At 44.3% G+C, this 13,303-nt stretch overlaps 4 protein-coding genes and 1 non-coding gene across 5 annotated transcripts; 2 read left to right on the forward strand and 3 right to left on the reverse strand.

Moving 5' to 3' along the window:
- Positions 1-971: 971 nt before the first annotated feature.
- Positions 972-2,018, reverse strand: PUMCH_001621 (uncharacterized protein; the record flags this gene model as incomplete). The annotated part of the gene is made up of 1 exon (XM_063020664.1): positions 972-2,018. One exon carries the CDS (start codon positions 2,016-2,018, stop codon positions 972-974), a length of 1,047 nt encoding a protein of 348 aa, XP_062876734.1.
- Positions 2,019-3,219: 1,201 nt separating this feature from the next.
- On the forward strand, positions 3,220-3,858 carry PUMCH_001622 (uncharacterized protein; the record flags this gene model as incomplete). Its single annotated transcript, XM_063020665.1, has 1 exon — positions 3,220-3,858. The coding sequence occupies one exon, from the start codon at positions 3,220-3,222 to the stop codon at positions 3,856-3,858; it is 639 nt and encodes a 212-aa protein (XP_062876735.1).
- Positions 3,859-4,089: 231 nt separating this feature from the next.
- PUMCH_001623 (uncharacterized protein) lies at positions 4,090-7,494 on the reverse strand (the record flags this gene model as incomplete). Its single annotated transcript, XM_063020666.1, has 1 exon — positions 4,090-7,494. One exon carries the CDS (start codon positions 7,492-7,494, stop codon positions 4,090-4,092), a length of 3,405 nt encoding a protein of 1,134 aa, XP_062876736.1.
- Positions 7,495-8,241: 747 nt separating this feature from the next.
- PUMCH_001624 lies at positions 8,242-8,329 on the forward strand. The gene has a single exon. It is a non-coding gene; the product is annotated as a tRNA-Lys (tRNA).
- Positions 8,330-8,942: 613 nt separating this feature from the next.
- PUMCH_001625 (uncharacterized protein) lies at positions 8,943-10,505 on the reverse strand (the record flags this gene model as incomplete). The annotated part of the gene is made up of 1 exon (XM_063020667.1): positions 8,943-10,505. The coding sequence occupies one exon, from the start codon at positions 10,503-10,505 to the stop codon at positions 8,943-8,945; it is 1,563 nt and encodes a 520-aa protein (XP_062876737.1).
- Between the last annotated feature and the right edge of the window lie 2,798 nt (positions 10,506-13,303).

A 13,303-nucleotide genomic window follows, 5' to 3' on the forward strand; every position in this document is an offset into this window, starting at 1 on the left:
CGGTGGTACTTTGTAAATTATATAAGATGGAGATGTAAGCCGCCCCGGGGTTTGTCTGCAGTACCGACGCGGAGACCTCGATGACTTATGTAAGGGACCTAGACTTGGTGCTTGATGGGAACAATCAGTGTAAACGTTATAAATTAAGAGATTAATGGGGCTAGTTTGAGTAAATCGAAGATGTAGAAAAAACGGTGGAAAAGACAATCTTCCTGCATCCAAGCGATTTGCTTACATTTTCCTATCCTCTGATTGGTCGATCAGGGTGCTGCTGATGTAATCAGCCGGCATTATCTTGATTGTGCTGCATTTGGCTGCAAAAACAGACAAGAAGTGTTACAAATGGATTGGAAGTTAAGATGAAGAAGGAAAACTTGTGACATCAAATTGCTATAGCTCAGATGGATTCTCAGGTTAAAAAGAGAGTTGATTTGAGCCCTTTTGCGTATCTGGTCATGTTTTTTTGCGATCTGCAAGAGTAATATTTGTATTTCGATCGGAAATTCGTTCTTCTCATGCAGTGTCTAGGTTCTTGAGATCAACCTTTTATATTCTGAATAATGAAGAACTATAGTCTCCAGCACAAGTAGGCGGAGATGGTAGTAGGGCTTGGATCTAGATTGAAGTGAAGCAGTCGATGCTACAGTCTCTATAGGAAGAGAAGAAAGCGTAAAAGAAATGAACTTAAGTGCTCTGGCCATGCGCAAATACTCTTGTGCCATCTTCGGACTTAAATTTTCATGGATCGCTCAATCTCTCATTTGATACCAAAAACTGATGATTCAACGGAGAAACATGATTCCCAGTAATTGAATATATTTAATATAGCATTTTACTATACACTCAGGTCCATTAATCTTACTATCGAACAATCCAGGTTCGAAATGATGTCTGGCCTGTCACAAATCGAATGTCTTCAATATATATAATCATTCAAACCGTCCCGAGTGTAGCCAAGACTGTGATTTGCTCTACAAGACACTCTTTGAATATGTCTTGAATCCCTTCACCTGGTTAACCACATCAATCACACACCGATCTAATGGAACGAATTCAAAGCCCAACAAGTTACGGGTAGCGTCATTGTTCGTTTTAGCCAACGCCAAGATATCAGAGGGACCCAGACCAGGCTTTCCAACAGGAATCTGTCCTTTCAATTGCGGCACCTGGCTGTTGAGGATGTCTAGCACCATCTGAACACTGAACTGGCCGTTCGTCATGTAGAGTCTTTTTCCAACGGTATTTTCCTGCTCAAACGCAGCCAAATGAGCGCGCGCAATATCACGAACGTCAATAAATCCGCCCATGTCGTTTTCCCACTCTCCGTCGGGGCCAGCCTTGAGAACTTGGTTGAGGGTCTCGTTGGACAAATTGAGTGTCAGAGAGACATCGGCATCAAATGCTTGAGGGCCGAACACAAACACGGGATTCACAACTGTCATTGGAGGAAAATTTGGCTTCTCAGCAAACGTCCAGGCGAGTTTTTCTGCACAGGCCTTGCTATAGTAGTATGCGTTCATGGCGTCTCCTGAAAGTGCCTCTTCATGGGTCGTATTATTCCACAGAGATTCATCAAAGGAGAGGCTTGGATCTCCCTCATCTTTGCACGAGTATATGGCCGCATCACTGGATGTAACCACTACTCTTTTGATGTTGGTAGCGCCAGCATCAACATGGGCCTTGATAGCGCCCAAAATATTGGAAGTTCCCTCAACCGCAGGAATAATCAAATCTTTTTCATAGTCTGTTGTGTCGAGCAAAAAAGGCGAAGCAGTGTGGAGAACAACTGAGATCTCAGGGTGGTTTCTGAACACCGCATCAAATGCGCCTTTTTGCACCATATCGGGCACGATTTCGTATGAGAATTTGCCGGGACCAACAGCAGCCGTATTTTTCAACAATTTCTCGCCTTTGGCGTCCAGACGGACCGTTCCAATGACATCGTAGCCTTTGGAAAGGAGGAGCTTGACGATATGTTGGGCTATGAACCCAGTAGAACCGGTTACGAGCACAGCCATGATAATTGTGAGGAATTGAGTTGTGAAAAATGTTCAGAAGAGGTTTCTTGGTTCTCTCGTTGGAGTTTTATAGCGCTTGTCAGGATCGAGTTGCCTAATTGGGACGAGAGATGGAGATGGCTTACACAGTAGTGGTAGATAAGAGAAAAGAGGGAACAATTGGGGAAAATCTGGAAATGAATCAGTACTGAGGTTGGTGTGGCTAATTTTATCTCAGATTTAACTCAGTTTTTTTTTGGATTTTGGATTCTGGCGGTGTGGTTCTTTACCACTTGTTGGAAGTGTGATTGAAGTGATAATGAGGTCCTAAGAGATAATCACAATGAACTTTTCAGGTGGTATTTCATTTTGAATTTGATTTTTTGTTCATTGAAAGTTTTCTGTGTAGTTTCTTCCTTCGAACGAGTCAGAATGGACGAAGACAAAGAAGTCACTCTATTCTTGGAATTGAGTCAAGTGTTGCCTGAAGACTAATTCACATAATAAATATTGAACGTTTTCTGGGCACTCATACTCGGCCACTAGACGAACCAAGCCAAGCATCAAATACTACTGACAAATCACCCCCATCAGAGTCAAAACCCGAGCTTTGTCTCGTCAAAGTCAATTTTTTAGACAGAAATCACGCGCGCAATAAAATCTCATGAATCTGTGACGCAAAACGGGCCGATCTTTAGCAATTCTGTCGATTCTCTCGATTCTTCAATCTCTGCCAATTTTAGGACATCACCGACTAACCTCTACCAAATAAATCGCTACAACTTCGGAATTCTACATGTTTTCAAATTTTCCACATTTTCAACTCTCTAGTTTTTTCCAAAACTCATCAATTTTTTTCTTCTCCTTATCGGTTTTCATTTAGTGCACTAATCCCTTGTTACTTACTAAATACCCGCTCGTACATACGATCTGGAAATCGCCCATAACCCAAAACTCACCCAATTAATCCACAATTTCACAATTGACCATGGCAATTTTTCGCATTTCCAAATTTATCATCAGAGTCAGAATTCCCTTGCCCAAAATCCAGAGTCACATATTTCCTCTGTTCGTTTTTTGGTCTGACTCTTATCGCGCACCTGGCTTCCACTTCGGGAATTTACAAATACCACTTGAGTCATTGGCTGTAGTATAAATACCGCCGGTGATCCCTCCAGTAGCGCCGTAATCATTATCCAACTGCTCAATTGTATACTGCAGTATGTATATTCCTCAGAAATTCAACGTAGATGATTGGTCCGCCCAGGAACACTTGATCAAGTCGTATCCGTTGGGCACAATCGTGACCATCGACGAGAACGGAGCACCAATTGCCAACCATTTCCCGTTTTTCCTCCATGTGGATGAACAGTCGGGTAAGAAGTACTTGCACGCGCACGTGGCCAAGAGAAACCACCAGATTCCGTCGCTCACCGCCAACGACAACGTTTTGGTGATTTTCCAGAGTCCAAGCACGTACATTCTGCCTTCGTACTATCCGGAGAAGGCAAGAACGCACAAGTTTGTGCCTACGTGGGACTTTGCGTCGCTCCATATCACCGGCAAGCTGCGGATCATCGACGATTTTGACTTTGTCAGAGCACAACTCAACCATTTCACCGACCAGAACGAGGCCGAAAGAGAGGACAAATGGAAGGTGGATGATGCGCCGGAAAACTACTTGAAAATCATGCAGAAGGCCATCACCGGCTTGGAAATCGAGATCGTCGACACAAAGTGCAAGTACAAGTTCGAACAGAAAGAGACTCGCGAGAATGTCGACGGTGTGATTGCCGGTTTGGCTTCCGACGGAAAGGAGGTTTTGAGCGAGTACGTGAAGAACGCCAACGAAGGCTTGTAGACTGGGCAACACAACGGTAGAGCTCATTCCCAACTATTTATAATTTATAACTATTTCTATGCTAATAATCTTTTTGAGAATGATAATCGATACTATACTATTGACTGTTTATCTTGCCTATCTCTACGACATGGTTGAAGAAGTGAACATTTTTTATTATCATGTCAAAGACGCTTTTAGGGAAAAGAGGGTGTAGGTATCTGTCTCTGTTCAGTCAAACCCATCACAGAGCTAAATTTGAAGAGACGGAAGGTTTCTGTCTCTGTTGAAGGCTTTTTTGAGGTTTTCGCGATCAATCATGAGCGGAGCCGAAGGTGTGCCCATTGGTGAAAACGATCCATACGCGCCCTTCCGAGATTTCTTTTTTCTCTTTGGAAGAAGACCTTGTTCTTCATCTGCCATCATATCGTTGTCTGTTTCATATCCATAATCGTAGTTGTTTTGGTCTACATCCTCATCTGATGTGATACGCATATAGCTGGATTCCGTGGGTGCTCGTAAAGATGATTGCGAGGGCGCAAGGCTGGTCTGTTTCCGGTCTTTGCCAGTAGTGGAGAGACAAAGGACGAGTGTCGTGGTGCAGAATCCAAAGAGGATAACTCCAATGATAATACCGATACCAACACTGATCCATCCAATGTGGACATACAAGAAATTATCTGGAACGTCGAACCAGCTGGGACTAAGAGGGTTGTCGATAAGGAAAACGCAACTTCCATTCTTGGTCCCCTCAGTGCACCCGTGACTGAGAATCGTTACTCGTTGCGCCTTGGAAACAGAAGAACCGGAATTCAGGGGTTTTTGAAAGGTAAGATACGCTTTGCCGGAAGACGGATTAATCTGGCAACGAAACAATGCGTTGGTTCTGTTTGTCCTGAAAGTGTAGTTAGCCATTTGCGCGTGTGGTGCCAGATCAGATATACAATCAAGAAGCGGCTGCAACTCGCTGTTGGGAATCATATGCATCTGCAAGAGTTGATCGAGTCGGCGGTAATTGGCGGTGATGTTTTTCCAGTGCAACAGGTCGGGTGTTGGGACGAAAAGAGAATACGCTGCCTTGTCCTCATTAAGATTCAATTTGTCTTCCACGGCGGGAAACCGCTCCAAGAGCTTGAAGAAGGATGTCTCTGGGAAATCCAGCTCTTCGGTTGTCTCGATCAACTCCTTGAGAGTGATGCGAAAGTTGCTTGGAAGCATGAGTTGGTCAGTGATATGGATGATGCCTTGGTTGAACAATACATCAGAGTTCATGGCCATAGTGAGTTGTGTGTTATTCAATTGGAAGTGAACTTTCTTGTTTGCATCAGAGAATGACTGCTTGACATGAATTTTGTCTCCGCTCAATAATTTAATTTCACGGTCAATAGGATGTTTCATTTTCTCGGGATGTGTGTACACAAGATCTTGCAAAAACATTCCCTCTAGCACCTTCTTGAATTTGTCTGGATGCGATTGAAGGTATCTCAAAACAAGACCCAAGTGGTCCCATGTATTCTCCCGTATAGCATTGTCAGCACGTTCATTTGTAGCAAGCTCACCACAAGGAAGGAAAGCCGTGTATCCATGGTGATTGTCGTCAAGCAGAATGAGGTTGAAGGAGTCTAGGAATTTGAGTGTCTGTAAACAGGCATCTTTGTTGACTGAGTAATGTTCATGATGTCTTCCGATTCTACCATCCGAGATGAGTTTTGCCATGACTTTTTTGAAAGACACAGGAGCTTCGAAATCATTGTTGGAGAAATAGATCGCATTATTGTTGGCGGCCAAAACGGGTTTGCCTGCCTCAAACTCGTCATTGAACGAAGCAGTGACCTGGTTGTTTTTGTTCATCTCACCCCAGACTTTAACTTTGTAACAGGAACCGATTCTCTTTTTCAGACACAACTTGGAATCCAAGATTTTGTGGTAAGATGGCTTCTCCAAACTGACCTCAGCGCTCATGTCGACAAACGAATCTAAGAACCTATACAGGAGTTGTTGTCTGTTCGTAAATGACACTATGCCGAAGTCTCCCTTCACATCAATATCATCATCTTCTTTGACGTCATCCCTGTCGGACATGTCAATCAAGATTGTTTGGTTGACAGCTTTGTGGCCGATGAACTTTGCGAGTTTCCGGAAGTTGATTTCACTGACGAGTTGCGAGAAATGCATGGCATAGAGTGCCTTACGTGGCACCATCACTGCTCGTTCTATGTTTAAGGCAGAAAAGAAGTCGGATGGGTTTTGGGATGAAGATAGGTTACCTGGCGCGTCAAAAACATGGACCAAGCCATCAGCTACGGCTAATGATGACAAGCCAGCAACACTCTTAAGCTTCTTGTTTATGGAAATTTGGCCGGTGGTGGAATTTCCAGATATGCTGTATGTGAGAAGTGAATCAAGAGAGGTGTAGGAGTGGTTGCGACGAGTAGAATATTCCAGCACCTGGTCTGGCAAGAGAATCTTCAGAAGTAGAGCCAAAGCATCTTTCTTCATCTCGTATACGGCTTCCCTTGTTGGATACAACTCTGGGTTGTTCAATCCATGCAAGATGGCAGTGTAGTATTTACGCTCGATCTCCAGAAGGGAAGAATTGATGTATGCATCTGTTGGAAGAAGAAGCGTGGAGGCATTTGCAAGAAATTCATCGCATGTGTGTGGAAATGGATCATCAGGAATTTTCTGCTGTTCTGGCTTGACTGGGTGCTTGAGAAGAAAGAGCAGCCTAAACATCTCACTTATAAATGTGATGGAATGGTTTTCAATCAGCTCTATGTTCTCGCTCATGAGAAGTCCACACATGGAGGGCTTTGTCGGGAGGAGTCTGTCGATGGCATGAACATAAGAGCGTTGGTGTTTGACGTAATTGTCTGCCTCTACGATTTCCGCGACGCTGTTGATCCGAAGATTCTGGCCGTCGTGGACATTCTTTTGGTGCGATATCAGGAGCGGGAAGTATTTAGGAGATAGAGGGGCTGCTTTCTTTGGGTCCTTAAACGTGATTTCGAGATCGGAAGAACTCGTTGTTTCCGAAACAGGATCTTGTACATGGTCTTCTATGTCAAAATCTCCGTCTTCGGCCCAGACAAACTCATCATCTTCATCGAAGAAAATGTCTTCTGCATCGAAATACTCTTCTTGATCCTTCTCATTTGAGCCTAGAGTCTCTTTATCTGAGACGACTTCAGCACCATCTGCATCCTCTATACCAGAATCATCAATTTCTGCATTCTCTCTTTTCTCAGCCAAGCTTTGACGCCCCTTCACACTCTCTCCATTCTTCACTACATACATAGAATCTAATACCACCACCATTCGGTCCACAGCACCGACACGGAACTTTTCACCGGCAAAGTACCGTAGGGCCGAATCGGCAGTATCGTCTTCGAAAAGCTCCAGGTCCACAAATGCCAGATTTATGGGTGCAAAGAGCGTCACGTTCTGCATTCGGTTGATTTTAGGCACAAGCCCTAATCGCTGGATATGACGGAGGAAGTACAGGTACTCAACATTTGCCGAAAGAAAATCGATAATTGTATTTGGAGGAGGGATTTCGGGCGGCGGAGAGGGTTCCGGGGTCGGATTATCTGGGGTTGTTGGCGGGACCACTAGGGCCAGTATTAGGGGGAGAAACGACCAATGAATGAGACGCATTTTTCGGCTGAATCAGCGGGGTATGTGTGCGCTATGATTGGTTGGATTGGTGTTGTTCTAAGGGAAATATCGTCGGTGGAAGGAGTCTTTAGTTTGCAATTAATAAAATGTGCTATCTATCTATGAAGGGACCAGGGAGTGCAGACAGCCCAGATCAAAAGCAGTGCCAAACGAAGCATAGACAAGAACAATGGAGATTGCCAAGAAATTTTGGAGAAAGATTACGGATCAGAATCTGGGGGAAATTGGCTCTATTTATGTTCTTTGGTTGTGAGCCCAGGTCTTGGCTCAGTGGTGGGTGCACCTGAATTGACTTTTCTTAAAACAAACGGAAAGCTAATGGAACAAGAAATAATAAAATAATGGAGAATTTTCAAATGACTGTTATTAGTAAGTTGCGAATATGCTTCACGAGGAGTTTTTTTTGATTCGGCAGCGTTGGTGTGTTTAGTTTAGAAGGGAAGATAAAGTCACCGGAGGTATTTCCATTTGATTGGGAGAATTCAAATAAGTTCTATCCGATTCTTTGTGATTTTTTGTTGAGATTGCGTTGGAATGAATCTGAATAGTGACGAACATTCAAATTTACTAAAACGATTGAAAAGAGCTCATACATGTACATAACATAACTCCTGCAGAGTTCAGCTCCCACTAAGAAATAGAAAAAGGTATTGTTTTGCCCCTAGAATCGTGTTTCGTTAAATAATTATTGCTATATTAATCAACTAAATTGGAAAGAAACAAGAAGCCTGGTTAGCTCAATCGGTAGAGCATTTGACTCTTAAACATCATAAGGTCAATCAAAAGGTTGCGGGTTCGAGCCCCGCATCGGGCTTTCTTTTTTGTCTTTTTTAATCACAGAGTTCATCTAAGCCATTAACAAATTGATTTTTTTTGCTGGTTTGGAATTTCCTGTTTGTTTGAATCCCTGACAAGTTCATTTTCAGAAATCACCCAAACGCAAGAACGCAAAAATCGAAGTTGTAAACAAGCCTTGAAATAAACTTGATGCTCTATTTCTCAGTATTTGACCTCCCGACCCTTTAATCTATCTGTTAAACTCACTGTGTCAGTATAGAAGTGAATCCACAAATGTCTGATATCCCCCGGAGGAATTACAAAATCGTTTTTCCGATGATTATATACATGAAACGCTTGCTAGTTGTTCCAGGAGCAAGAATCTTTTAGGCGCCATGAATAGATTAGTGGCTGTACAGAACAATGCGAAAACCAACATGCAATGATAATAGGAAAGGCTGCAACAATGAGAGATGTTTAGACCTAAATGATCCTTTTCAATTTTGGACCTAATTTCATATGCTTTGCTTTCAGGAATAAAGTGATCATTTACTCTGGTTTTAGCCATTTTAAAGACTAGAAAGATCAGGCAGTTCTACAAGTAAAGTTCCAGATACATCGTAATATTCGTAATTCTGATACTATTAAATTTAAGCGGAAGAAACCTCCACGGAGTAGCCGTCGGCCTTGGACTCGGAGACAGGAACAGCAGTGTTTCTGAAAGCGTGCTCGGAAGGAACGAAAGACTTGGACTTCCAGGCTTGGGAAACATTCTCGTAAAGCTCGTCGACTTGCTCCAAAGAAAGACCCTTGGTCTCGTAGATGGTCATGAAAGCAAAGAGGAAACAGAAGAAGTTGAAACCACCCCAGATGAAGAAAACGTTGGTACCCAAGTTACCCTTGTCTGGGTCAACCATGTATGGAGTAGAGTAAGCAATGGCCCAGTTCCACAACCAGTTAGAAGCGGTACACAAAGCGACAGACTTGGCTCTGGTTCTCAATGGGAACAACTCACCAACAACGACCCAAGCGGTAGGACCCCAAGTGGCAGCGAAGAAGGCAATGAAGATACAGCAGAAGGCGACAAGCACGTTCTTGGAGGCCTCGGTGTGGGTAGTAATACCAGTGATGGCAACAATCAATTGGGAGACAGACATACCTGCAGCACCAGTCAACAAGATGTTTCTTCTACCGACAATTTCCATCAAAAGAATACCAGGAATAGTGGAACCGACGTTAACAATGTTGGTGGCCAAAGCGATGGTGAAACCGTTAACACCAGCAGACTCGAAGAAGGTAGTACCGAAGTAGAAAATGAAGTTGACACCAGTCAATTGTTGGAAAGCTTGGATGAAGACACCGGTGGACAATCTCTTCAATTGGTGGTTCTTTCTGGAGAAGACTTGGCCCCAAGAGGACTTACCGTACTCAATCTCGAACTCGTAAGCAGCCTTGATGTCCTCCAACTCCTCAAGCAAGTCTGGGTGGTCGTTTGGAAGCTTTCTCAATCTAGCAAGAGAGTCAGCGGCCTCAGCGTGTTTACCCTTAGAAATGAAGAATCTAGGAGTCTCAGGCAACAAGTACATACCGAAACCCAAGATAAGACCCCACAAGATTTGGATGGCCAATGGGATTCTGTAAGAAGCAGGACCGTTGATCTTGTGGGTACCCTGGTTGATACAAGCAGCCAAGAAAATACCGATGGTGATAGCCCATTGGTAACAAGAGACAACGGCACCTCTGATCCACTTAGGAGCGGTCTCGGATTGGTACAAAGGAATGGTGGAGGAAATCAAACCAACACCCAAACCAGCAACAACTCTACCGACAATAAGCAAAGGAAGAGAGTGAGAAGCAGTTTGCAAAGCAGCACCCAAGTTGAAGACGACAAGAGAGGAGATAATCAAACACCATCTTCTACCCAAGGTATCGTTGATGAAAGGAGCACAAAGAGCACCAACCAAGGTACCGGCAGACAAGATGGAGACAAGCAAAGAAGATTCGTTGGAAGTGAAGTTTTCCTTGTTCTTTGGGAAGTGGGCCTTAACGTAAGGCATGGCCATGACACCGGAAATGGTACCGGTGTCGTAACCGAAAAGAATACCACCGAAGGCGGCGAAGACACCGACGAAGATACCCATAGCGGTGGAACCGGCTTTCTTTTCACCGACGTTCACGAATTTCCGCACAATGCGGCTGTCCTCCAAACCCATTTTGTATTAGTTGTTTTAGTTGTAGAAGATAGAGAACTGATGAGAAAAAAATGAACACCAGGGCGGCGGGAGCGGGTCCTTATATACTTTTTTGCCTGTCTTTGACTGTTGGATCCCCACAGGGCCAATATTCTTAGCTGCAGCGGTTTTTTTTGGCCTTTTGCAGTCACTACCAATCCGGAACAACAGGCGGGGGTGCGAGGCGTGGGGACTGCAGATTACCCACTTCCCCAGCTAGTTAATCCGGCATCATACAATCCCCCGCTTCCCGTACTGCAGACGGTGAGCCGTATATGTACAGCGTCAGTTGCTGAGCGCGAGTTTGGCGCAGTGGGACTCCGAAAGGCGCGTTGCATGCACGCCCGGATTTTTCTGTTCCTGCAGCTCTTCCTGGGGTAAAGTATGGGGCATATGGGGAAAATCAGGATCCCTTACGGAGAAAATTTTCGTGCAAAAAAAAAGGCGGATGCCATTTCGCCGGCTTCCCTGCAGGGCCTGGCCAATCACAAAACATTTGCTCCTGTCTAGCCTGCCGTTACTTTGTATTTCAGTTGGGGACACCGCGATTTTTCCGCGTCCTGCAGGATATTCCCCACGTCCGGAGAAACACAGCCTTTGCTTTTGCTCAGAAATGAGATTGACGATCGTCTCAGAAAACACTTGTCTCAGATGGAAAATTATCCACTGTTCTTTCCCGTTTTCGGGCGCCAATCAGATCGCCGTGTCAATCGTGCAACAATAGAGAATAATGCAACAGTTGCAGCCTCATACAAATCGGAGCTCCTGCAGACAAATCGGTGAACATCTAATACCGCTATCCTGCAGCTAACCCGCTCTGTTTGAGCCGTAGAGAACGACTCGACCGGAATTTTGTTGGCCAACCATTTCGACACCGGATTAAAAAATTAGATTAAATCTCGCAGCAAAATGGGAGAGTGGGGTGCATCACTTCGTATTGCTTTTTTGCTCTTACTCGATCAAAGCAATTCACGGATAAATAAAAGCCGCAGCAGTATGCAACGATGCAGGTTGGTCTCCAGCCTGTCGCACGCAGCCTTGCAAGTGGTTGCAGGAGCACCTGCAGCTAAGAGGCATCGGTGTCCGAGAAGGCTGAGCTCATTGGACATCCCGAGCCAAGTAAATCCGACACACCTATGTTTGTGCAGTTAGCCGCTGCGCATGTTTGCGGGGTCATCCCAGGTCAGCCAGCCTTTCATCCTTAATGGAGAAACCACGCGCTTCCCAACCACTGACGTTATCGAAAAGTGACGCACCGCACTCCACATTTGTGGAGACAACTCCGAGATAAACTCAACCATTGATGTAGAAATTAATCCGATCGCGATGAATCCAATGCGAGATCTTGCCAATCATCTCTGCTCAGCGGAGAAAAAATAAAACGCCCCGGAAATACTCAGGACAGCCGCTTTGCTTGGTGCTGACGCGTGACTGCAGGCATCGTCTCCGCCGGTGAATCCTTCGGGTTATCCTCTCCAATGGCACGTTTGTTGCCCACAGAATACACTCAACGGGGAAATAGCTTGGGCCTAGATGGACAGGATCAACTGAGCGTCGTCTTTCTTTTTGCGGTATTGTAAATCCTTGGTGCCGGTACACGGTCCCGACACCTTTGGCTATGTTTCCCCAATTGGGAAGGTGGAAGATCGAAATTTTCCGTGGTGGTTGCAAGGAGCAATTCCACCAAGAGTTGAAAGGAAAAGCTCCCATCACTTTTGTTAAATTTTAATGCTCAATTTCATGTCTCAAACCAATGTGTGACACTATGAGTCTTTTTCTCCAAACCTTTCTGAACTTTCAGCACCTTAACTTCTTGAAAATTCAAACCAAGTTAAAGTGGAATGGACCAATGACAGCCGCAAGTTTTTACGGTAGTGTACAATTGGCATCTCAGACATAGGACCAGTGTTTTCCCCGGTTTCATGTACAGTAGTGAAATCGGAATGAGAGGGGAGGAGGCGTCTGTTCAAAGGATCTTTTAATCCGATTGTATGGTAAAACGTTGCTCGGACACTTTGATCCGCTGGGGTGGGGTGAGACTTCCGGATAATTTTCTACTTTGGTCCAATCTGGAATCGACCTTTCGTGAACGCAGCCCTAGACCGGCGAAATCTTGAAATATGGCCCAACCATCTCTGGTATAACGTGATTTAAATTCCTTTTCTCCACAACTGAATCTAGCCTTGGATGTGGGGTTATTTTTTTATTTTCCTGGATGGTCTGGCTTTGGGATGTATCTCTAGCGGTGGTGTGATTGAGAGTTCCCGGATTATTTGCAATAGGAACTTTTGGTAAGGGATGCAAATTGAGCTTACAGAAATAATCGACAACATTTGAAACCACAATGTTTCAACAAACTGGTGGTATTCCTGCTCCACCGAAGGTATTCGTTTTTGGCAGAGAGTGAAATGTCAAAATTCACCGCAATCTGAAAATCGCTCCTAAACACAAAAGTGCTAGACACTAAATATTCTTAACAAGATGAAGACTATGTGATCCTCAGCTTTGAGATATTCTTGTCGCACTTGGTTCGATTTTTCATCCTTCAACTATGCATCTCCTGACAGTTTGTTGATTTGAAATTTGTTTCAAATTGACACAAAGACAAATTAAATGTAACTATAATCAAAGCAGCCTGAGTGAATTTCACAGTCCGTATCAGTATCAGATTTACTGATGAAGAGAGATTTCAGCGAATTCAGAAAGTGAGCTTCTTACTAGACCACCTTATTGCCGCCCTTGTGCATCCAACTTTATTCAATGAGGACGGTCATCATTTT

This window comes from Australozyma saopauloensis, chromosome 2, assembly GCF_035610405.1.
Source record: "Australozyma saopauloensis chromosome 2, complete sequence".
In the NCBI taxonomy this organism is placed as follows: Eukaryota; Fungi; Ascomycota; class Pichiomycetes; order Serinales; family Metschnikowiaceae; genus Australozyma; species Australozyma saopauloensis.